At 41.0% G+C, this 25,985-nt stretch overlaps 1 protein-coding gene across 3 annotated transcripts in view; it reads left to right on the plus strand.

Annotated features, from left to right (window-relative positions):
• HHAT (hedgehog acyltransferase) overlaps positions 1 to 25,985 on the plus strand; it is a 200,717-nt gene that overhangs the window by 15,149 nt on the left and 159,583 nt on the right. Inside the window, exons 4-6 of one of the 3 annotated variants that reach the window (XM_063125562.1) lie at positions 5,333 to 5,527; positions 10,338 to 10,550; positions 23,660 to 23,831. In XM_063125562.1, the coding sequence (XP_062981632.1) occupies positions 5,333 to 5,527; positions 10,338 to 10,550; positions 23,660 to 23,831 (580 nt within the window). The remainder of the gene's footprint in view (positions 1 to 5,332; positions 5,528 to 10,337; positions 10,551 to 23,659; positions 23,832 to 25,985) is intronic. The other 2 variants (XM_063125563.1, XM_063125564.1) reach the window with 2 other exon arrangements.

The raw sequence follows: 25,985 nt of genomic DNA on the forward strand, positions 1-25,985 counted from the left end.
TACTGAGTAGCATCTCATTTGTAATAACAAACCAATAATTGGTGTTTAGTAGTGAATCCCGTTTTACCTCTAATAATCAATTTCCTAGAATATGCAGTTGTGTGTTGCATAGCACAATTCTATACATGTCTACTCACAAGTAAGTCCCATTGGGTGCAATGGGGGTCTACTCCCAGGTAAGCAGTCTTAGAATTGAACTCAAAGTATAGCAGGTCAATCCAGAACATGTCACATATTTTGATATATTTTGTTAATACTTTAAAGGTAGTTAAACATGCTTAAGTAACAAGTAACAGGTAAACAATGTTTGTTTATCAAAACAAATACTTTGAAAATAAATAAGTTAGGTTTTTTTAAAAACACCCTATAGTTTTAGTTGGTTGATTTAAGTTATTTTGAATGTTGAGTCTGAAGCTGATCTTGCTGAATTGATTGAGTGTAAGAGAGGAGTAATTTTAATCAACTATGTATAATGGTTCTTATTTATTTGCTTAATTAAGCAAGCTGTGTGGCCCATATGGGGAGAAAAAATCCTGCAGACAAATTTTCTTTTTCTTTTTCTTTAAAACAATAATAATAAAAATGATGATAGTTTCATGGTGACATGAAAGTCAGTGTCTCTGGTATTTCGGCAGTTTCAGCCGAGAGGTTTTATAAACCTATCCAAACAAATGACCTCAGCTGGAACGGAGATATGGCTGCCAGCAGTTATGGTTCATAGGATCTGAATTGGAAGCGCAGGGGAAAACAAGGCAGCCCCTGCCTGCAGTATTCTTGCCTGACTACAGCATCGCATCACATTTTATTATGACCTTTGATGTGACACACTATCTGAAAGATATTCTGGGAATTGCTGTTGGTGATTGTTGTGCCATATGAAGAGTGTGTCGAATGTGGACCCGGAAGGACCTGGGTTTCAATCCCTGTTCATTCACAAAGCTCAATGTCTCTCAGGCTAAGAACATAGGAAGCTGCCTCATACTGAGTCAGTCCATTGGTCCATCTGGTCCAGTATTGTCACACTGACTGGCAGCAGCTCTTCAGGGTTTCAGCAGGATTCATTCATCGCCCTACCTGGAGAAGCCGGGGATCAAACCTGGGGCCTTCGGCATGCAAAGCAGGTGCTCTATCACACTGAGCTATGGTGCCATGGAATAACTCCATAGGAAGGATCCAGTGGTGACTGTGCTACAGCGCTATTGATGTTGCACTAGTATAAACCCATGCTTATACAACATGAATAGTACTTACTAGTGTGAAAGGTTTCCTTTTAGTTTCATCTTCCTCTGTTGTTGAATGTTATCAGTGGCCCATCTCCCAATGCCTTCCTTGCCTATGTGACCCAAGTGGCAAAAGTCTTCCCCCAGTAGTGTGCTGACCCCACATGGCTATACTTGATTGGAGGATTGCCTTATTGCCTAAGAAAATTAGTCATCTACTGAACATCATGGGTGATCCTTGCTCCTTTCAAGCAAGTTTGAGATTCTTCTTTAAAATTATCTTAAGTTACTTAGGGTGCAATCCTATGCATGAGTAGACAGAAAAATATACTACAACTCCCACTATTCCCCAGACAGCCATGTCTGACAGTAGGAGGTGCTCAAGGACTTGGTTCAGTCCACATTTTGAAGCGAAACAACTTGATCTGCACTTCCTGAACAAATGTATGGATTGGAACACAGGTATCCTTTTGGCTTTTGCGCTGGATTTTGTGAGACATGGCTCAAGCATATAAAAATGTGATTTTATCCTATGTGCATACTTGGAGCAGTATCCAACAGTGTCATTCCGCAAACTCAAATAGCACCAACGGAGCTCTGCCAAATCTTTCTGTTATGCAAGTGGCCGTGTGTTACACTTGCGCAAACATAATGTGCAACTAGTTGCACAACCCCTAGCATAACTGCGCGTGTGCAAACGTAACTTTAGTTGGATTCTCCTCTTGTGCATAGTTTGGAACCTAGTTTCCACTAGTGCAACTTCATTTAGGCTAGCAGAGTGACATAGTTGGAAGTAAAATGTGTTTTGAAAAGCAGATTTTGTGAGAAAATACATTAAAATACATACTTAAATACGTATTTAAATATCTATTTATTAATTTATTAAAATTATATACCGTCCCATAGCCGAAGCTCTCTGGGCAGTTTACAATTTTCATGCAGCTTAAAAATAATTAGGACTTTCATGTTTAAATGGGATGGAATGAATATAAGAATCAACACAAGCGAAACTGACATGGGCCAGAAATAGACAGATCCCTCCCTCCCTCTCACTAGTTACACTTAAGTTCCAGCTAATGTGAAAAATGCAGTTATCTCCTTCATTACAAAAAACGTAATAACAATCTGTAGGATATAACAGAGACATCTGTGGAAATTATATGATATCTAATTGCAAACCATGAGTCCTCCCCGCAATATTTAAAATAGGAAGAAGTTGTGGGAGAACAATTGAAAGGAAAAAATTGCTCATTTCAAAAGCTTCCTTACTAATAACATCCCCCTCGAAGCCAAGTTAGTGTCTCTGCACCCCCTTAGAGAGTTAAGCATCGCCTAGATTGTATTTTTGTGTTGGGAAGGCCAAGTCATTACAGAGATTAACACTTTCTCTGTGACTCTCCCTACAAGCTCCTTGGCCCTGTTCACAACATGGATTACCCAGCTTTTGCTCTTCACCACCACTTTTCTGCCTCTCTCTCCAGTGCTGTTTATATAGCCACCACTCTGGCCTGCATGTGATGCATGGCATCCCTTCCCCATCCATTTCCGGAGCACCATGATCACCTTCAGGTGGAGCAACATTGGGAGCAAGCCTGGCAGAGTCTCCAGCCCTGCACAGTCCCCACCACTCATTCTGTGCTGCACAGTGTCACAGGTTTTATGTGCTATAAGATGATTAAAACCAGAGGGGGTAAAACCATTGAACCATGGCACTGAAACAGGGAAGCAAAGGGAATTTATGCATTACCGCATGGATTGAAGACTCAGGGAAAAGATGAGTTTATGAGGCTCAGGGGAGAACTAATTTTCACACTTCGGTCTGTAAAAGAGCTTTTTTTGCTTTGCCTTTTGAAATGTGGTTCTTTGTGAAGGTCAAAGGGCTTTTTCTACTGTACTTTAAACTTGGATTGGATAATAATATATTTATGCACATTGTTTGCTTATGTTTTGACGGCCTTTTAAGAATCAGCAGCAGAGGATACTTTTTCACAGTTGGAATCTCTTGAGTCATCAATTCTTAGCTTCAAAGAAAGGGTAAGAGACCAACAGACACTTAGACAGGCCACTTGATGGATGTGCATCAAAGAACTGCTGATGCACATTGAGCAACATCAGAAAATACTGTTCTCATCTGGAGCGTCTCATAGAGTCCCTTGACTCTCTCCACTTGGAACAGCAGAACATTTGGGCACCTCTTTGCCATGTCTTTACTAGCAATTAAGATTGTGTGTTTGTTAGTTTGTTCATTTAATTACCTTAAAAAAAACTTTCTGTAGCAAATAGGAGGACATCACTGCTGTAGCACTTGGTATTTGTGTGTTGAATTCTTCCCTATTGAAGGAGAGGATGGGAATTTGTGTTTGTACAAACCAATTCAGAACATTGGCAGCATCTTGTATTACAGTTCTTGCTGGACTGTACCACTTCAGACTGCAGTTGTATTCTAGCTTTTATGTTGACATTTTAATTTTCTACATGCAAGAAGTTTCAAAATCTCTATCTATCTATCTATATCTATTTATCTATCTATCATCTATCCATCTATCAAACTAGAGAACATTAGTTTTTTGGCAACTAATAAATATATTGAGTACAAAAATTAAAATACTATCTGAAGTGGTACAGTCCATACATCATGTGATTCTGCTGATTGTGTAGCTTAGATCTAAGTTGATGATAGGGTGTTTCAGGAAACCTATGTTGAAGAAGTGGGCTTGGAATGAAGAAAGACTACTGATAGTGATGAGGAGAATGAGAGACAAGCCCGGGAAGTAGGGAATAGGGAATGGGGTTGTGCATGCAGGCCCTGCCCTCTGTATCCCCGTGGGCACCACCCTTGACCTCTCAGTTCAGACCTTGCCATGTTGAGATGCAAAGTGTGAACAGGAGTTCTGCTCACGTTTGCTTGAATATGAGTAGATCTTTCCAGCACTATTGACCCTGCTTTATCATGGCACCATGCCCCACTCACACATTTAGCCTACTCGCACATTTGGCTAGAGAGAGATGACTTTTTGTTCCAGGTTTAGGAAGCAATGAGAGAGTCAAGAAAGAACCTTTATGAATGAGCTTCCTATTTGTAAATGATGTGGGAATGCTGTGTTTGATAAAGCCACTACGAAGTAGTGGATACAGGGCTGACTCAGCTGCTAAGTATGCAAGCAACTTGTGTGGAAAAAGGGAGGGCTTGGCATTCTGCTGCCACCTTCTGGCACTGCTGGTCCTCACTTCAGCAGTCTGGTGACTACTGGAGGCGGTCAGAGCTGAGGAAGGGTGCTTGTGTGGCTGCACTGCATTAGTCTGTATGTGGAAAAATTAAAATGGCTGCTCAAACTCCTCACTAGCTGGTAGGCTGGTGAGCAACCAGTGCAACTAGGAAGAGGCTGGCTGGCTGCTCAGCTAGATGGTTAGTAGAGAACACATCGGCAGCAGCCAGGTCAGCATCTTCTATCTTTGTGTGTGAGAGGTTTTCTGAATCATGTTTGTGTATATGATAGAGTGAAAATGTTTGAGTTACGAAACACTAACTTAAATGCTTAATGCCTTGACAGTTTAATGAATTGATTAGTTTGTGGCTTGGCTCAATTTCTTGAGTTATCTGCTCTGCATGTGGGTTATTTCCTGCTCTGAGTGTGTCACAAGTTTACCCTAGCATTCTCTTTTCCAGTAAAGAATTAGGACATTAACATGGGTTTTGCTACATTAGAGAAGAACATTTTGTGTTGGGATCGATGGTGTCCTGATATAATGTAAATCAATATTCTGATGTCTACCATATAATAAGTGTGTGTGTGTGTGTGTGTAAATTGACCACATCTTGCATAACAACTTTTATTGAGGTGTCTCTAAGTGGATGAAATGTTGTATTTAGGCTGTATCTGGTTGAAATCCCTGCTTAGCCATGAAGCTCACTGGATGATCAGCTACTCCCTCTCAGCCTAATCTGCCTCACAGAGTTGTTGTGAAGATAAAACATGATGACCCATGTGTGCCACCCATGTGTGTCACTCACTCCCATTGAGGGAGTGAGATGCAAATATGATAGATAAAATGTCAGGTATTGAACAGATCGATTTTTAATTTCTAATTTATTATTTTCCCTGTCCTTTCAGTACAAACCCTGGTTTCTGATGGCCTATGGCATCGCAGCCTGTGGGTTTCTGTTGGGCATCAATGGTCTGATAGAGATTTTTCTACATGTGATTCTCTCTTACTTGGTTGCTCAATTTAAGCACCCGGTTCTGACGTGGCTGAGCTCATTGCTTCTTTTGTCAACTCTGCACCTGCCTGCCCTGGAAGAAATAAAGGTAATTATCTTCTTAATACTATTATTTTGCTTGTTTACGGGCGTAATCCTAGCAGGTTTAAGACACGAAAAATTCCTGCAATGCCCAGCATCCCCCAGCCAGCATGGTTTCCCTGTCTAAACATGCCTAGGATTGTACTCTTAGGGCGTGATCCTATGGGATGTGCCCTGGGTACTCGTAGGCCTCCAAACTCAGAGGCTTATAAATATCCAATGCAGAGTGGGAGGCGCCTTGTGCCTAGGTGCTTGACTGGGTCTGGGAGACTGATGGATTCTCACACCCTCCCTCACTGGACCCAGTTTGCCAGGGCGTGGAACATTTACGGGCCACCACTTCAAGTGCCTGTGCGGCCTGATGAGTGCCTGGCAGCCATCCACCCATGCCCGGAGCCTCCGTTGTTGTGCACAACGGAGGCTCCGGAAATTGCGTATTCATGCCGTTAACGCATGATTAAAAGCATGAATGAAGCATTCACTTCTTTAATCTTATGTACATGTGGGCCTTTATGGCCGCCATGTACACAAGGTAAAAGATATGCAATTTCTTGAGCCTCCATTGTGCACAACAATGGAGACTCTGGATCAGGGCGGACAGGTTGGACGGCGGCTTGGCAAGCATCTGTCCGAACCAGACATGGGTGAATCTGTCCTTCCCTACTTGTGCCTCTTGCTCTGCATATTAGCTACAGTAGATGGTTGATTTCACCCATCTATTGGGGGCTTCGGGGAGGGGGAAGGACGGAGGCTGTGGACAGCTGGGGACACCTCACATCCCCACACTCCTCCCCACTCCGCCCCTGGGAAATGCCCCCTTTCACCCCTTCCTCCCCATGAGCTCACATTTGCGAACTCGTAGCTGCAGCAAGGAAGTACCAGTTTAATAGCTCTTGTGTCTCTTGTTGCCTACCACTCAGATAGAAGTTGGGGGTGGGGGGTGGAATTCTAAGCTGTAGAAGATCTTAAGAGCCAGGTAGGTTGGTGTGAGAACCAACTGCCTTCAGGAAGCCCAGCTCCAAGCATTTGGGGTTTATAGGTCAAAACCAGCACTTTGAATTGTACTGCAGAAAAAAAATGGTATCCAGCATAGTTCCAAGCCAGACTATGAGCTTCCTAGTATTTATAGCACCAGTTAGCAGCTTAGTTGCTCTGTTTATCTCCAGTTGTAGTTTCTGACCAGTCTTCAAAAACAGCCACACATAGTTCATTGTAGTGCTCTACTGATATGTTATCAGAGCTGTGGTCAGCTCTCTTTTTTTCAGGAAAGGCCACAACTGACTGATAAATGGTGGTACAAGCTACACAGCATTTCTTGAGGATTCATTTGTAAAGCTCTTTCATTGCTTAGGATTCACAAGTTTATGCTTTATTTTATTACATTTCTATGTTTTCCTAAAGGAGCTCAAGGCAACATACTTAATCATCCCCCAACCCCCTCTTTTTCCTCTCACAACAGCCCTGTGAAGTAGGTTAGGTTGAGAGGTAGGCCACAGCTAGACCTAAGGTTTATCCTGGGATCACCCAGGGTTCACCCCTGCCTGAGCACTGGATCCCCTGTGTGTCACCTAGATGAACAGGTTTGACCCCGGACGATAAACCTTAGGTCTAGCTATGACCTTAGTGAGTGGCCCAAGGTCACCCAGTGAGCTTCAAGGCTGTGTGGGAATTTGACCTTGAATCTCCCAAGTCCTAGTCTCAGATTCTAAGCACTCCACCTCACTGACTTACCTCACTGGAGACATTGCCTTCTCAACATGACAGCATCCCTGGCAAAAGACATCTTTAAAAATGCCCTTTTCATTATTTTTTGTGTCAAGTTGAATCCTTCAGCGTATGACTCATGTTTTATAAAATGCAGGCAAATACTGTAGGTGTAGGAAGAAAGGTCTTTTGTCTTGTTTATAATCTTGTGATATTCCATACTCAGTGGTCGTGCTGACCTTTTGAATTACTAAATTGAAGAGAATAAGGGCATGAAGATTCTCTTTTCTAGTAAAGAATTAACGTGGGTTTTGTCACATTATAGAAGAACATTTTTGGAATGGAGGACTTAGTGTACAATCGTATGCATGTTTAAACGGAAAATTGTCCATCAACAGTTTTCTGCCTAAACATGCATAGGATTGCACCCTTACTTTTTCAGTTCTGCAGTTTTGGTGAGAGCCATGCTCTGTGGAGAGTGAGGTGTGGAGGTGCCATGTCCATGCCTAATGATACACACACACCCAGCACGCTGTGCCAAGTGTTCTTTGATGTCAATACTTTCCAAGCTCTGTAGGGCCACTTTACATCTCTACCAGAAGAAAAGATCCCCAGCATTGACAGAGCGTGTGAAGGGAATTGTTCAGAAAACACCTGCAGAAAAAAAAGTAAGAAGAAAACCCAGAAACAAACAACCTCCCTCCCTTGATAACCCAGCATGTGTATACTTTTCAAGCTTGCTCTCGCTAGAAACCTGGCATGGACAGAGGTTGGCACTATTCCTGCCTCTTCCTTCTGTCGAAGTTAAGAACAGCATGAGCAAATGCTGCAGCATGACTATCAGGTGTAGTTATTAAAGAAATGAAGGACGTATTTTCCCATCTACCACCTGCAAGGGCATTAGCTTGACCAACACTGACGTTTTTGCTTTTCTCCAGCTGAAAAACACTGCTGCTTTTCAATTAATTTTCAATTAATTCTGACCCGGGACGGGAATCTCTGGAATGCAAGCCTAATCTGGTGTGTGGAGGTCCCCCAAGCGGCCCTTCGTGAATTCCTCTCTAGGAGGAATCCTTTCTATCATCTCCAATCACAGATCAGAGACAATAGTGGGAAATACCGGAAGGTGAGGACTCGCCCATGCGCTGCTTTCCCCATTGGAGAAGGTGCTGCGTAGGCGAATTTGAGGTGGCTTCACTGTGCACTGGTGCACAGCTCAGTAGGATCGCAGGCCCTGTGCCAGTTGGTGTTTGACCCTGCCCACTGACATCATTTGGTCCATGGTGGGCTGTAGGGTTTATCTGGCCCTCACCCCAACTTAGTTGTCCGTTATGGCTTCTGGGTTAATTATTGAAGTCTTCAAAGGGATGTGGTGTGTCATATTCTTTTCCTCCACTGAATGGTGTATCTGCTTAAATCTCTCGGTTAAGCACTTTTGAGCCTGCTTTTTGTATATTCTCTTGGCTTGATTTTTTGTGAACCGCCCAGAGAGCTCCGGCTATTGGGCGGTATAGAAATGTAATAAATCAATAAATAATAAATAAATTCATAAGGCTAGATTCCCTATATGAAATGGAAGGATTATAAACAACAACAACAGCGCTTTTCTTCAAATTGTTCCCAAGAAGAAGAAAAACTGTCTTTTAGTATATGTTGTATACACTACTTGCCAATAACTCCTCCTAATGTTCATTCACATATTTTACTCTTATATTTCACTTGGGCTCATTCCCCTTTCCTTTCCTCTTTGTTAAAAGTATCTATGCATGTGTAATTTTAAATACTCTGTGTTGCTTCTTTGTAGTTCTTATCTCTGTTATTAAGGTTTCATAATCATTTGTGTATTTTTGCCACTTTTCTGCAATTGCCTACATATCAGTGATGCATGAAATACAAGTGTCTCCCATTGATTCTCCTGGCACATGACGGGGGAACTGTTAGTCCTTGGGCCTGATGCAGCCCGTAGAGCAGCGGTTTTCAACCTGTGGGTCGGGACCCCTTTGGGGGTCGAACGACCCTTTCACAGGGGTCGCCTAAGACCATTGGAAAACACATATTTCCGATGGTCTTAGGAAACTGTATTGACTGAACTATGTCATGTATCATCTTTCGTATTAAAGCTATTGTTATGTATTATTTTCATTAGCAAACCATCCCATGACAATGGATCGTGTAGAGAAGAACGAAAATAATTTTATGGTTGGGGGTTACCACAACATGAGGAACTGTATTAAAGGGTCGTGGCATTAGGAAGGTTGAGAACCACTGCGGTAGAGCTTTCAATTCCAGCTCACGCCCTTCTCCTCCTTGGCTCCTCCCCCTCCACGCAGCATTTTTTTATATAAAAAAGTTTTTTTTATTTATTTATAAAGGAGCCTTTTCACACCTAATTGCTCCCTGCTGTTACCATCCTATGGATATGCAGATCTTGTCTTTGTGGATTTAGAGGCATTCTTGCTGCCTTCATTTTCAGCCTCCTCTTCTTTCTGTTTCTGCAGACTTGATATCAATATTGATTCCTCGTCCTGACCATAGACTGATTTGCAGTGCTATTATAGAATTCGCTTTGGCTCCTGTACAACACTGAGCATATGTTTATTTATTTAACAGCTGAACAGACTCAGTTTCAGCAGTTCTGCATGCCAGTGCCTTAGTTCTGCTATTTATTTATTTTTTACTCATTTGGGGGAAACATAGCAGCATTATAGAAGCTGCCTATCCCTGCAAGATCAAGCCAACTCAAGACATTTGGGTGCTGGGCACAAAAAATCCAAATTGTGTCCCCTCCCATGGTGAAATACCTGACAGTCTGCAAGAAGTTGATGGCACCCCACATCGAGACAATGGTTCACTATACCACATGATAGGGCCAATCTAGGCTCATGTGGTTTTTAACTTTCTGCAGGCGAGTGACAAATTGCAAGGGTATTTTAAATGGTCATATCTAGTCCTTTCAGCACTTAAGCAAATGTTATACAAATAGTAAGTATACTAAGAATGAATAGTTTGTGGTGGTGTGGTATGATATTAAATCCTCTGTGAAAAATATTCTACATCTGTATATGTTCATGGGTGAGATTTCACATGGCTTTCAACTTTGTTTTATTTTGCAGAGAGGCTGGTATGCTAGTGAAAGTGAATACTACTTGCTTCTCTTCACCCTGACTGTCCGATGCCTCTATTACACAAGCTTCAGTCTAGAACAGTGTTGGCACAAATCTACCGAGACGATACATCACTCATTCCTTTGGATGTTGGCGTATGTGTTCTACTATCCCGTGTTTCACAATGGGCCCATTATCACCTTTGATGAATTTTATAAACAGGTGACAGCACTTCTTAAATATTACTTTGAACTTGGCTGACTAGACCATTGTTGGGGAAGATGTGGCCATTCAGTTGTTTTTGGACTGCAACTCCCATCAGCCCAAGCCAGCATGATACGACAATGGGAATTACAGTCCAGCAACCTCTGTAGGACCATGTATCCTCCATTCCTGATTTAGCCCAATACTGTCTCCTCTGTCTGGTGGTGGCTTTCTAAGACCTCAAACAAAAGGTTTTCTCAGCCCAGCTATCTGAGATACTCTAATAAGAGATTGTGGGACTGTCCTCAGGTCAAGCATGTATTCTACCACTGAATTTCTGCATACTTCAATAGTACAGTTGTGTTGACCAGACCATGATTGATAGAATAGTGCAAACACTTTTACATTATCTACCTAACCAACGCTTCCCAAATGTAGTCACAGATAAAATCCATATGTGTAGCCTCTATAGGGTGTTCCATGGGTGGGAGGAAACAGAGGGACCTACATTACAGTGACTGGGTTCACATGATCACGGAGGGGGAAACAAGCCCTGTGTGCATGCCAGTGGGTTTTGCATAATGATTCTTGTCAGCACAGCTTCTCATGCCATCTAAACTCAGCCAAGGTGGGTTGTTGCTGTGGGAGACAAGCCACCCAGGATCCATGTGATGTTGTAGGACTCTGGGTGGCTTGTACCAACCAGGTTGTTGCTGTGGGAAAACAAGCCACCCAGAAACCATAGACTCTGGGGTGGCTTGTTCCTGGCCCTGTTCGACAACCGTGATAAGCTGCACTGCCAAGAGTAAGTTTGCTGATCCCCCCTGTCATGCAACTAGCATGTGCACAGGGGGAGCGTGGGTGGGGAGATAAGACACCGCGGCTTATTTCCCCTTAATGATCATGCGAACCAGGCCATAGTATGAGCAATAGGATCTAGCGCAGCTTGCTACTTCGAAAACGTTAGAAGTAGCAAGCTAATGGAAGGTAATTGGGGTAAGCAGAAATGAATGATGGGAGAGTGGAAAATTGTGGGGCAGCTATTTGCATAGATTTGAGAAGCAGGGAGCCATAGCCTGAACAGTGTTCCCTGCCAGATGTTAAGAGGCATAATGACCTCTTGGTCTATTTTTTAATGATAAGTCAGTTTTTCTATGCATATTCCATTTAAGCAGTTCTACAGATGATGGAGGATTTCTTACATCTTTCCCCACCCTGAAATGTCCAGGATGCAGATGTTCAAGGCAATGCATATTCTTCAAAACAAAAACTGCTTAAAACTGAATGCATCCTTCTATGAATGGAATTCAAAGAAAACTGAATAGTTCACCAGTTTTTCTTTTTGATTGACTGGCATATCTTACCACCTTCATGGCCCTTCTTATGTTCTTACTGCACTGTACAAATTGACCAGAAACCATAGCATTGTTTCATTTAAAGCAAGGCCTGCAGTTTGTAGAAGTTTGTTGTTTACTGCTCAAAGATTAACTGTCTAAGAGGATTTTCTTGGCTGCTGGCTTTAACACCACTTCAAATCCTTCTTAAGAAATCTGGCCTAACACCCACTGATCCTGAACCATGTAACAGATTTTCTCAAGAATTTTTAAATCTACATCTGAACTCAGAAGATCCTTTTGTGCTCTTGTCTAGATGTACTGCATTATGGGATTTGTAGTCTTCATATTAAACCACTCAATTATGGCAGTGCTTACATTGATACACCTGTAAAAGAGTTCTAGATTTGGTACAAAGAAATTAAAGTACTATGAGAACAATGCTGATGGATAGAACTGTGATGGTGATGGAAATACTTTGGTCCTGGAGGGACCTGAAAACGCAGTGAATTTTGTGAAAGCCTGATAGTATGACCAGCACAATTTTCAGACAAGGGTTGTGGCTTAACAAGAAACACATTTTTTTTAAAAAAAAAAAATTTTTTTTAGAAGAACACCCAACTCCCCCCTGTTCTGTCCCCTCAAACTCCGCCCTTGCCAAATTTGCCCCCATGGGAGCAAAGCTCACAGCAATTTTGCAAGGAAACAAGGCACACAGGGAGTACAATTCTGCTTGCAAACAGGGTGTGTGCTCCTCTTGTTTCCTTGCAAAATTGCTACATTTTTTAATCGCCTCTGCAGCAATTTCGGCAGGAAAGTGGGGGCAGCTCCCAATTTTGGCAGGAAATTCAGCAGGAAACGGGTGGGGCAGCCCTGCTTTATAATATAGGATACTGTAAAAGCAGAAGCTCAGAAAATACAGTAGGAAAGATTGGCATCAGGGCTGGGACATGGGTAGCAGCCTGGAGAGATTGACCCTGTTCAGATGACATGCTAAACCACGATGGTGAAGCATTTTGAGCTAAACGTTATGGCTTAGTGTGTCGTGTGAACCATGGCTTAGCATGTCGTGTGAACCATTTCTAATCATGGTGGCTACATAACCATGATTTAAACACACTCACTAACTGTTTGCTGCAAAAGGGTTAGTGGCCTAACCATGGCTTAGCGTGTTGTCTGAACGCCCATTCAGAAGCTGGGAACTGGGAGCCAGGACCAAAGAGGACAAACCTGAAGGCTGGACTAGGGAACAGACGAGTCAGAAACAAAAGTAAAAATGGAAATGCAAGGCAAGCCTGAGCTGGAAAAGGAAGCCCTTTATATGCCTGCTATTCAGCTTGGATGGATGGAGCCAGGCTAGGGAATGAACCGCCCAGAGTTCTTTGGCTATTGGGTGGAATAAAAATGAAATAAATAAATAAATAAATAAATAAGGTTCTTCACTGAGGCTGCACTTACATAGTTCACCGCATGGAGCAGTAGTGAGGAGTTCCTGACGAGTTTCTGTGGGAAACAGAACTAGTTTCCTCTGTCTTAGGTTTGCAGTTGTTATCTTTGATTCTGTAACCATTAGCTGCTGCTATACACCTTGTACAGCTGCTATATACCTTTTCCCCTCACAGACACTTCTGCTTACATAAAAGAGAAAGGAAAAACATCCTGAAATAGAGATTTTCAGAGTCACTGAAGTGCTGTTGATACCCAGTTTCCACTAAAATTAACCACTCAGTGGCTCTGAAGATGTCGGCTGATATGCTTAAATGAATATTTTATCTTATTATTGGGTGCAGAACAGGAAGCAGATGTGTCCCCGTGCCTATTGAAGTCTGATTGGCATGCATCATAACTGAATTGGCAACGTCCCAGAAATTTCCATCCACCCCCCTCGCAGCACTTTGAAGAATGTTAGTTTCTTCAAAGTACTCGCTGCTAGTGAGATGTCATTAAGATGACTCAGAATAGGATAGTGAAAGCATCCGGCAAGCTCACTGAAAGATGTAATAAGAGTTATTAAGTAATCTTCCATTCTTTGCGGAGAATAAGCCAATCATCTGTGTAATCATTTCCCAGCGACAAACAGAGCAAGGATAGCGGGGTGGGGAATAAAATAAAAGAAGTTGGAAGTTAACTGAACAAGGTGTTCCCTCACTCCCTTTCCCTTAACAAATTGTAAAGGCTTGTCCAAATATTTTTTCTCTTCTTTGGTTATTTTTTATAGTTCCTCAAATATGTAGCTTATTTCAGAAGAACAGGAAGTTCTACAGCAGGGGTTCAGAACCTCAAGCCCAGGGGCCAAATCCGGCCCTCTGGGATTCCCTAGATGGTCGTGCTTCCAACCCCTGGTCCCCTCCCCTTTCCTCCATCTGCTTTTTGTTTGGTGGTTACCTGGCTTTTGCACTGCTTCCCCACCCCCTGACCATTCTGAAAGGTTGAAATGCCTCTCCTAAGGCTTAGTGATGGGAGAAAAGGAGGAGGAGAAAATGGAGGTTTACAATATGCTGATATTCGTCGCATTTTGGCCCCACCCCTTTGGCCCCGTCCCACCCACCACTGGAATGAAGCCTCTAAGAGCTTCTCCAAAACAGAATTCGGCCCTTGAGCCGAAAGAGGTATAACATGCCTGGTATAGACCAACAACCTCCCAACAAGTGCACATTTATTTATTTATTTTTGCATTTATATACCACCTCATAGCCGAAGTTTTCTGGGCGGTTCACATAAGATAAAACATTTAAAAACAATATACAAAAATTAAAAACCACAAAAACATGCAAAATTCACATGCATTTAAAACCACTATATCAACTTTAGAAACGATGAGCCAAAAAAACAGACCCAGGCTCATTACATATTGCTAAATGCCAGGGAGAAGAGAAAAGTTTTGACCTGGCACCAAAAAGATGACAATGTCGGCGCCAGGTGGGCCTCATCAGGGAGATTATTCCACAGTTGGGGAGCCACCACAGAGAAGGTCCTCTCTCTTGTTGCCACCCTCCGAGCTGCATTTATATCCTCCCTTTTTTCATCCAAGGAACCCAAGGCGGTGTACATAATCTTCCTACTCTCCATTTCTCTCCTCACAACAACAACCCTGTGAGGTAGGTTGGGCTGTGAGTCTGTGACTGGCCCAAAGTCACCCAGGCCATAGCTAGACCTAAGGTTTATCCCTGGATCAACCAGGGGTCAAACCTGCTCATCTAGGTGACACACAAGGGATCCAGTGCTCAGGCAGGGGTGAACCCTGGATGATCCCAGAATAAACCTTAGGTCTAGCTGTGGCCCCAGTGAGCTTCCATGGCCTAGTGGAGACTAGAACCCGGATCTCCTGACTCCCAGTCCAATACTCTACCCACTGCACCACATTGGGGCAAAGCAGAGAGGAAAGAAGGGAAATACTTTGGTTCGGAACCAGAGATGCCCCTCTAAATGGAAGGGCTCCTCTTTGTGGAAGGGGTTAGGGTCCAGCAAAGTGCTTCCCTGCAAAAATGGGGGCAGATATGATTCCTTCCCTGACCCCCAGGAATTTCTTGGATCAACTCCCACATTGAATTGGAGGGTCCCCTAACCCCCTGGGACAGATTTTGAGAAGGCTGCGGGGGGAAGAAGAAATCCTCAAAATGACCTCCCCTACTGCCTCCAGTGGGAGTGTCCCATGAGTGGAGTTCTTCTCATGAGAACTTTGGATCCAAATCATTGTTAAGTTAACATGTAGTCGGCTTTGCTGAAGCATGAAAGGAGCAAGCAAATGTGACTTGATGTATTATATTTTGTTAAATATGCATTAAATGTTATAAATGTGTATGTTGAAGAAGGAATTATTTTGGGAGTTTTGGAGGCCGTGTTAATGGCATCGTAAGTAATTGAAATGGCAGATTTCTGGTAAATTGCATTGGTTTAAAAGGTGGTGTACAGATTCTTGCATGAAAGATGATGATGAGAATTTACAAAGCTTGCGGTAAAAAAATACCACAACAATCTGACAGTGGAGCTGAAATAGTTTATCTAAAATAAATCATTTTCTTAGGTCCTAAAAAAATCATAGTGTAGGATCCCTTGCAAGAGAGAGTTTAACTTGGTTGGTTTAACAATTTAGGAATATTTGAGTAAATTACTCTTTTGCAGTTTAAGTCTTCTGTTCCTACTTTAAGAAGCCGATATATAAAACTTTGGTATGTTCTTCAGGCAAAAACATTTTGGGCATGCCTGTCCATATTAATAAAACTAATTGCATTAGGTCAGTACAGCTATAACCAGGTCAGTGTCTAAACTCTGGCTATGACATCAGGAACAGGCCATGGAATTACATGCTTCCTCCCTGCACTAATCATGGTTTAACTGAGCCAAGTTAACTTGCTTAATCTGGATTCCTAACTAAGGTTTGAAAGTTGTTAAGAATCTTTATTAAGTGGAGAAACTGTTTAGCTTTTCTTGGAGTCCATGCTAGTGCTGACTTATGGATAACATTACTTTATTTAAAACCTCAAGTTATTTCTGCCCTATTTATGAAGAGATTTGCAAATCTCTTCATTACAAAATGTAGTAAGTTTTTATTACATTTTATGTTCACCACTTTGATATCTCTCTGGACAGTGGTATAGACAGTGGTATAGCAATAAAATGATAATACAATAAATAAAAGATGAACCAGGAAAATTCTCACCCATCTGCATCAGCCAAACTAAACAGGTTCAGCTATTCCCAGTGTGGGGAAAACCATGTTGTCCCTGCTTGTCATGTGTTGGGGGTAGTGGTAAACCACCTCTGCACCAGTACCTGGGCCAGCATGGGCACGAAAGGGATCAGGGCCCACCCAAGACATTTTGTGGCCTATGTAAAGGACAAGATGGCGCCCCCTCCATTCCATGTGTGGTGACTGGATTGGCAGTTGAATCTTACTTCATCACTAGCAGCAGGATAGCATCCTCTACCCAAGGGCAGCAGTCTAATTTAGGAGGTGTGCAAGAGGGGGAAATGGTTAGGAGTTGCCTCCCAACATCTGCTGCCTGAAGCAGTTGTCTCACTCTGCCTAATGGTAGGACTGGCCTTGGAAGGGCCCATTGGGCCTGACACTACTTGCTTTTCCCTTTGTTGTTTGAGAAGATTTTATAGCCAGAAAGCAGCCAATTGGACAAGTACATAGTTAACAGATGGTCATTTTATTCTTTCTAGTTTAAAAATATATTAGCCCTTTCTATAACAATATAGTGCTAATTCCCAAGTAAATGTGTTTAACATCAGGGAAGCAGAAGCAAACTCTATTTTATTCCTGTGTACTCTCAAAGGGGCCATGAATTAAGTGAGTTTAAAATGCAACACTGAATATTCCCTCCCTCCTTTTTTAAAGAAAAGCCAGGGTTGGCAAATGTTTTTATTTCTTCATCATATTAAGAATGTAGAAGCAGCTGTGAAGCGTAGAAGGGCAAGGAAGGGAGAATAGGAAAAATAGTTGTGTGCTTCATAACGGACACATGGGTGTCTCAACATCCCCTCCTCCTCACAGGCACTTCAGGGTATAAAATGACCTAGAAGCACCACTGTTATGAATTGCCTTCCTTCAATTTGTTGCCTGACTGAGAGGTAGCGGAGAATTTATGGTTGCCAGCTATCCACTGGTGCATGCCAAACAGCAGAGCTCTTGCTGATGTTGGCTGGTTGGGCTAACTAAGAACATTGCACCCCGTCCCCAGATAAGGGGAGAGGGAACAGGAAGTCACTGCTGCTTGTCACTCTATATTCATTTATTTACAGCATTTTTATACCGCTCCACATTCAGATAGTCGGTCTATATAAATAAGTTAAACCGAACATGTAGCCTTTCTTTCCCCAATCCAAACAATTTCAGTTATTCCCTCCTCACACACATACTCATATTACTCTCCCATGCTGGGGGTGGGGCAGATTCCAAAATCCCCCACCCCCACACAAAATGTAATGAAACAATGCAGTTAACAAATCTATCCTAGGCCCTTTCTACAGCTAAGGATTATCTCAGGCAAATGGAGGGATCATCCTGGCCTGCTCCCTGGATCCCCTGTGTGGCATTTGGATGCACAGGGATGATCCTGGGACAATCCCCGGGGAAAAAGGCAGGTTTAGAAATGGCCCTAGTGTGAGTACCAATGTTGACAGTCTGTTCCAGTCCAGTTGGGATCGGTACAGCAGGATCTTGGAAATTATGGTGGATGAATAGTGTAATTCAGATGCTTTGAGAATTTGGCCAAAATTGTATTGTATGGGGAAATCAGTGGGTAGCATTTGGTCTTTTGTGGCAATTCCATTTATGTTTTATCCATCTGCCCTACACATAATGCTTCCTCAAAAGAGTGTGTGCCTTCCATGAATCTGTGAAAGCCTTTAGAGGGAGAGGGAGAGAGGAAGAGGTAGTTTGTGCTGTGCATTTAGGGTTAGGTCTCATACAAGAAAGAGGATAAACTAATGATCATCATTACGCTATGCTACAGAAGAAAGAGAAAATGTTAGCTTTTAGTGTTAAAGTACTATTAACTTGAAAGCAGTCAGATGACCAGCATTTTGCAGTCTGCCAATACCCCGACAAGGGTACTGAAATAGGGTGTCTAGGTGTCCTACTTTATTGCGGACAATCCTGTGTTTGAAAGTGTCCTCTATTTGATGGGGCTTCCCAGTCAAAGTCTGGTTTAAAGTCAAAGAACCATAAGGAGGGAGAGGAACAGGGGCCTTAAATATGCCAAGAGGTAGCACCTGGGCAGCAAAATGCAAGGCACATTGGCAGGCCTGTTATACTTCCCCACTATGGTAAGATGTATTGTATTTCTATTTAAATTATAGTTATTATTTCTAAATATACATTTGTACATATAAATTGGCCTATGCAAATATCGTACTATTTTTCCCTCTTACACATTGCTTCTTTTTTATTGGGCTGCCCAATACTGAAACGAGAATGTGAGGATAATAAAAAGATGAATATGAAGCCCAAACTTCTTGTTTTCAATTCTTATGGCGTACCACTCTTTAAGGATGCCCCCCCATTGTTCAAAGGTCCCTACTACTATTATGCAGAAGTCTTGTCCAATGAACCATCACTGGGAAGATGGTGCAGAGCTGTAACTGGGCCAAGCCCTATTCATTCCCCAGGCCTGTAGCCCTTTCTGAGGGAAGAGACAATAACTTAGGTCTTCCTGACATATTGTCACCGGCAGGCCTGTTAAAGTTCAGCTGGTCCAAGGCCTCCCATCTTATTTGTTTACTTACGAAAGAGTAGATGCCTGTTCTCCTCAGTAGAATCTTGACTGTATATTTTGATGGCTGCCAGTTGGCGGTGTGGTAGAGTGAAAGATGACGGTTCATGTTTAGCTAGCAAGTACTTGAAATTTGCTTTACTTGGCTCAGGCCTCAGTCCAAGAAGGAGCTACCTAGCAGTACTAGTGGTACTGCTAAATGCATCATGCATAATAAGTTGGTATGCAATGGAAAATCAAGAACAGTCAGGGGGATAATAGAAATTATGGATGAAAGTGTAATTCAGATTCTATGTGAACATATGGCTTTGAACCAAAATTCTGTTCAATACTCTTCAAGATAGATACAATCTTCCTATGGTGTAACAGTCAGTGCGATTTACTACTTCAATCTCCCTCTCTCAAAATTTCAGCCGTGATGCAGTTGGTGCCTCAAATGACAAAAGATGCAGATGTCCTAGAAATTTAGCTCTGCTTTCACAAACCTGTTATCTTTTTCTGTAACTATATCTTAGAGAACATAAAACCTGATCTTGATCACTTAAGAAAATCAGATGGAATTGAGACTCTCTTGACACATTCTCACAGTTACATTAGAGGCTGCGCTCAAATCAATTAAAACAGCTTCTATGGTTTTATGACATGCTCGTTTAACAAAAAATCATATGTTGTGTGTTGTAGTTCCCAAACTCTTAAAATTAGATCTTTGGGGAATGATAGTTGCTTGAGAAGTTGCATGTTGAAGGCAAATCTGACATGTATGCTCTGGAGTTGCACACTCATAATAACTTTCTGGAATATGGCTACCAAATGAAATGATCTGATTCCTTTCTTTTTAAAAATGAAATTCATGGTTATCTCATCTTGCGTTACAACCTACAGACATTTGCTGCCATCCTGCTGAACTGTGACTTAGCATGATGTCTGAACCCTTCCAATGGGTTGTTCAGTTTTTAGATTGGTTCTATAAAGAAAGAATCATATATAAAAGTGAATCGATTTGGAAGTCTTCCTTTGTTTTATGAGGTGAACGAAGCTACAGCTAAAGATTATCCAAATTTATTAGCAGGGGAAACTGTGTGTGTGTGTGTGTGTGAGAGAGAGAGAGAGAGAGAGAGAGAGAGAGAGAACATATACTTTTGGAAGAGGAACATTTGAGGTGGATGGAAAGTGCTAATGTGTAGATTCTACATTTATGATGTTTATTAGAAGATAATATATCATGTATATTTGCTATATGCTATGGACAGGATTCAAAGAATACTGAAGGTAGTTCTTTGAGCCCAAAATCCAATGAGTTACCTCAGGTCATTTATATATACATTACAGTATAATCCTATGCATGTCTTCTCTAATATAAATCCCATGTGTAGAGGATTGAGCTATGACACAAATACAAATGGCCTGAGGTAATTCACTCTGTTCAGTGGGAATTACTCTCACTTAAGTGGGTATAAGGTTTAAATCCAGACTTAGCGAGGCTTAAAGCAGATCCATTGTAATCAATGGAATTCACGTTATTATTATTATTATTATTATTATTATTATTATTATTATTATTATTATTTATATAGCACCATCAATGTACATGGTGCTATACAGATTACACAGTAAATAGCAAGACCCTGCCGCATAGGCTTACAATCTAATAAAGTTGTAGTAAACAATAAGGAGGGAAAGAGAATGCAAACAGGCACAGGGAAGTGTAAACAGGCACCGGGTAGGGTGAAACTGACAGTATAGGGTCAGAACAAACTCAATATTTAAAAGCTATAGGGAAAAGAAAAGTTTTTAGCTGAGTTTTAAAAGCTGTGATTGAATTTGTAGTTCTCAAGTGTTCTAGAATTTGTCCCACTGATTTCAGTGGGTCTACTCAAAGTATAACTAAGTCTGAGTCCAACCCGAGCATTGCAGCCTAAGTAGTTTTTGGGATCCTGGCCTTAGTAAGAAGATTAGCTAGGAGGACAGAAGCCTGTGCAGGGTGCAACCTTCCTTTATAACAGACTGGGCCTGCTGTGCATTCTAAGCAGAATCTGGAGGTCTTCACATCACAGAATGCTAGTCCATTGTCTCAAATTTTTGTTGTTGTGAAGGATAAAGTTGTCTTGAGTAAAAATACGATTTTATTCATTGCTATTTGAGGCCTTCACACATTGAACTACAAAAAGCATTAATAAGTTCCCAGTGGGTTTCTCATTAAAATGTTTTCTTCTATTATTGGGTTGGTTGTGTATTTTCCTACATAGGCAACAATTATTCCACAAGTTAATATTTCAGTACAAATATTTTAAATGATGGCAGCAGTATTTTTGGTCTTGCTGTTCAAAATCCTATGTGTAAAAGGTGAAGGAAAATAAACACATTTCTGTTGTGTTAATTGCCTTTATTCACTCTGAATTTCTTACCTCATTATGTTTTCTTTGATAACTCAGAGAACAAAAAGCTTCTTCAGAAACAATTATCCCAGCAGGTGATAAAGGCTGAATGTTGAGCATATTCTAATCCAACATAGCACTTCGGAAATGAATTCTGCTGGCTATTATGGATTGAAAGAAACTTTACAGAATGATTAAACATGTTCACAGAAGTAAGTTTGCTCTTCACAATGTGAGTAGACATTAGAGAGAGGGATAAAAGTGAAGGGTGAGAAAAGCATAAACCTTGTAAGGTTTTTAAAAATCTTCTGTTAAGCAAGATGTTAATTTCTTCTTTTTTAAAAAAAACAAGTCTCATTTTGTTGTTGCCATATCCATGCAACAAGAAACATAACTACTATGCAAGTTCATCATAACGTATGACAGAATTAGGGATGCTGGAAAAGTCTACAATGGATCAAACTGATATTGGATTTCTATGAATCTGCCCCATGGAATCCGCAAATAACCGGCTTTTCATAAATGCGTGGATTCTGAGGACCGTTCTTTAAACCTTCCAGAATGATACGCAACTTTGGTCATACAAAATTAAGGAAGTTGCATAAAAATACAGCAGTGTATATGCCTTAAACAACAGCAAAACACACAACATTTTATACAACTGTGCCCTCTCTTCAGCCTCTGGAATGTAGCAAACTTTTTGTGTGTGTGCTCTGCTCTTTGATTTTACACCAACCTAAGTGAAGTACACAAAATGTTACATACCTGCAAAAGTTCCCTAAATTCTGATGGATTTTTGTGTGTACTTCTGGGGGGGGGGGGGCACCTGCATCCATGAATGGGTGGAGAGCAGTGTGGATGACCCCTGACAATCCACAAAACATGAACAGAGCGGACTACACAGGATCCTTACCTCCAGTCAGGAAATTATGATGTGTAGTGTTATGATAGTCCAAGCTTTAACATGTGAAATATATGCTAGAAGAACTGACTGTTTATGTGGCCTTAAAGATATAGAACCCATGATGCAGTGTGACTGTGAGTGAAAAATGCACATACAAAAATATCAAGAACATTTAGTTTAAAGTGAGGAATTGCTAACATTAGATGGATATCTTCTCTGCAGAAATCAGAAGTTTAAGGACAGGAAAGGGACTTCCAAAATCTCATTCCTTCAGTGGGTGCTACACATGCCTAGGGAAGGTAGCTCATGACTATTGGTAAATTCAGATGAAATTGGTTTACTCCAAAGTACTTATGTTTTAGGATCAAGTCCATATCAGAAGCATTTCAAATGTGGCAGAATTCCTCCCAAGGAAAGCATTCTATGTAAGAAACTACTTACAGCATGCAGAATCTTCCAATGTGTCAACAGGAGACATCTCCTTGCAGCAAAATACCATGTGTATGAGCATTGCACATGATAGTCTATATGCTACATTCTTTATAGAAATATTTTCTATATAGTTATTTTGTTACATTTTAGACAATTTCCACCTATGTTCAATAATCTTATAATGTGTATAATACAATTTGTCAGTCAGCTTGAATAGACAAGAAATCAATAACACCAGCTAGCATAATACATTCAGCGTTATTAGTAACTTTACTTTCTAGACATATATTTTATAAGGCTTAAAACTTTATTCGTGCAAAAAAAGACTGTTTATCTTAAATAACAGCACAATCCTTTGCATACGTGTTCAGAAGTAGCGACGTGAAAATGTTTAGCTTTGTATAACGTTTGCATTTTTCAAGCACAAGTTGTTCCATCCCATTTGTGCATCAATTTGTGATTTATTTATTTTTTAAAAAAACTCCACATGAACATTGGTTTGCATTTTCATCTGCATGAAAATTTATATGCATTTTTGTATGCAAATTCCGCTAATTTATGCATTTTGTACGAACACTTTCCCCTTTTTTGTACGTTATTTCCCCTAATGTACACCTTTGGGGCCAAAGTACTGCATTTCAAAATTTGGAGAAGTGTGGAAACGGAAGGATAACTGCATTCTGGTTTGAATGCAAGCCCGAATTAAGTAGCCTCTTATTAAAATGTGAATCAAAGAAATTTTGCTCCATCGAATAATATGTAAATAATCTCTCTTTAGAAGTCAAATTGGGCTTATTCCAAGGTAATTATGTATATACAGCATTAATTTTATTTTTTAATTATTATTTTATTCCTAATACAGATGAATAAAGATGAATCCTTCAGTTTGAAGTCTAATCTCCATGTTTTCATCTCGGGCACCCTTCGTATTTTGACTTGGTGGTGGCTGGCAGAGTGTATGATTCATTTTATGTATATACATACCATCTGCAGTAGTCCGGCACATCTGGAAGCAGTAACCTACTGGGCCTTAGGTTAGTCTCTGTCTATATTTTTGTGTATAGATTATGTATTATGCAGAACTTGCAACAAAATGTTGCAGTGTATCTTCCTTCCTATCAGGAGTGGTTCTGCTCATGGTAACAGCCATCCAGTACCTCCAAGCAGGATATTACCTCCCCGCCCCCTGTTTTCTATGTTTCTTTTCCAACTAACACTCAATACTCAGCATGCTCAGTCTTCATTAGGACAAGGGCTTTCTTTTTTTCCTTTTGGGTGGGGTGGGGGAAGAGATGCCTCCTTAGGGTTTTAAAACAACGTTTGTGCTTTGCAAAACTCAGGTTTCCCCTGAGCATGCTATTACATCCCTTTTTCCCCCTCAGTGGCTCTGTTTTGTCTTCATTCCTGTCAGCACTCACCTGAGTTCACTGTCAGAGGGAGTGGATTTTGGCAGGAAAGATGAGGAAGCTTAGCACAAATGGAATATTTTCGGAAGTTAATCTCCTATTATTAGGCTCCTTCCCTATTAAAACCCTATTCAAATCTGCTTGTTTTGTCTACTTTCCTTTACAGAATGACAAGGTAGGAATTGTGTTTTGATTATAATCCGTTTCAAAACATTTTATTTATTTATTATATTTCTATACTGCCTGATAGCCAAAGCTCTCTGGGTGGTTCTCAAAAATTTAAAACATAAAATACAACACAATGGCCCCATTCAGACAACACACTAAACCATGCTGCTTAACCACAAAATGGTTAATGGAATGCTTAACCATGGTTAACAGTGTTGTTTGACACATGTTTAACCTATCCATCTGCCCCGTTAACCACATTGTTTGTGGTTAGGCTCACCATGTTGTGCAAGGAAAACTTAACAACAAAAGGGTTAAAAGTGTTGTCTTCAAGCATTCCACATCAACCACAGCAGAACATGGTTAAGCAAACCACAAAGCCCAGAGCGTCGTCTGAACCAGGCCAATAAGATACAATTTCAAAGTTTAAAATGAAATTATAAAATAAAAATTAATAACCAAATAAAACCTAGCAGCAGTGCAAAGATTTAAAATACAGTAAAAGATTTAAAACAATAGTCCGTGAAATGCCTTGGAAAATAAGGCTTTCTCCTGGCGCAGAAAAGAGCACAAGATAGGTGCTGGGCAAATTTTGTTTCTGTGTTTGAATGTTCCAAAACAGATGTGCTTTTCACATGATGTTTCCCTACCCGCATTCGTAATGTAGGCGTAACGCAGTGGAACAAGAAGGAGGGTAACAGGCGAGATGAACAACAACCAGAAATGCTGTGAGGCACACATCTACTGTGAAGCTCTTCTTATGTTCTAACTGTTGCATATGTTGGAGCTAATGTGATTTGAAAAGGTTAATGTGCATAACAACTGGTCATTGTGCACAGTCACCACACTTCATAGAGAATGTGCATATAATCTATTCATGAAAAGAGAATTCTACACATCCTCCAACCATTATGCATAATCTCCAACAGACCTTGGAGGATGTACATATCTTGACTGTATTTTACATATTCTCCACCCGTTGTGCATAATCTCCAACAAACTGCTTGAGTTCCTATCATTGTGGGAAGCTTATTTATTTAGTACATTTTTATACGGCCCAATAGCTGAAGCTGTGTGTGCATGACTCCTTATGGGATTTAAGCAATTGTAATCATGCCAACTGAACAACTCCCCAAAAGAGGTTTTGCTGTCTTTAATAGTTTTGCTGGCAACTGTAGCAACAATATGTGATAAGCAGAATTCATCTTCCATTTTAATTGAGAATAACAAGTCCTAGATTTTTGCCCACACAAGAAATGTTTTTTTCAGTCTAGCACTCGAGCTTTATTAGTAGTTCAGGAATTCTGAACTGCTGATTAATGTTCAAACAAGGACACTCTTCAGTTAATGAAATAAGGTCTAGTTGCTGGCACATTTCATCTTTCAATAACACAAAATTACTAAGTGATGGAAGACAGTCAGCCTCGTTAATTTAAGGCAAGGTACCAACATTTCCAGCACTATGCTGTTGATAATACTATATCTCTGGCCCCAGTAAAGGGAAAGACGTGGTGTGAAATAGGTTGCTGATGCATTCGTTTAATGCAATCAGTATCAAATCTCAATAACTAAAATTAATTTTGAGCAGGTGATTTGAACTGAAAAGCATATGAT

The sequence above is a fragment of the Elgaria multicarinata genome, chromosome 4, assembly GCF_023053635.1.
Source record: "Elgaria multicarinata webbii isolate HBS135686 ecotype San Diego chromosome 4, rElgMul1.1.pri, whole genome shotgun sequence".
In the NCBI taxonomy this organism is placed as follows: Eukaryota; Metazoa; Chordata; class Lepidosauria; order Squamata; family Anguidae; genus Elgaria; species Elgaria multicarinata.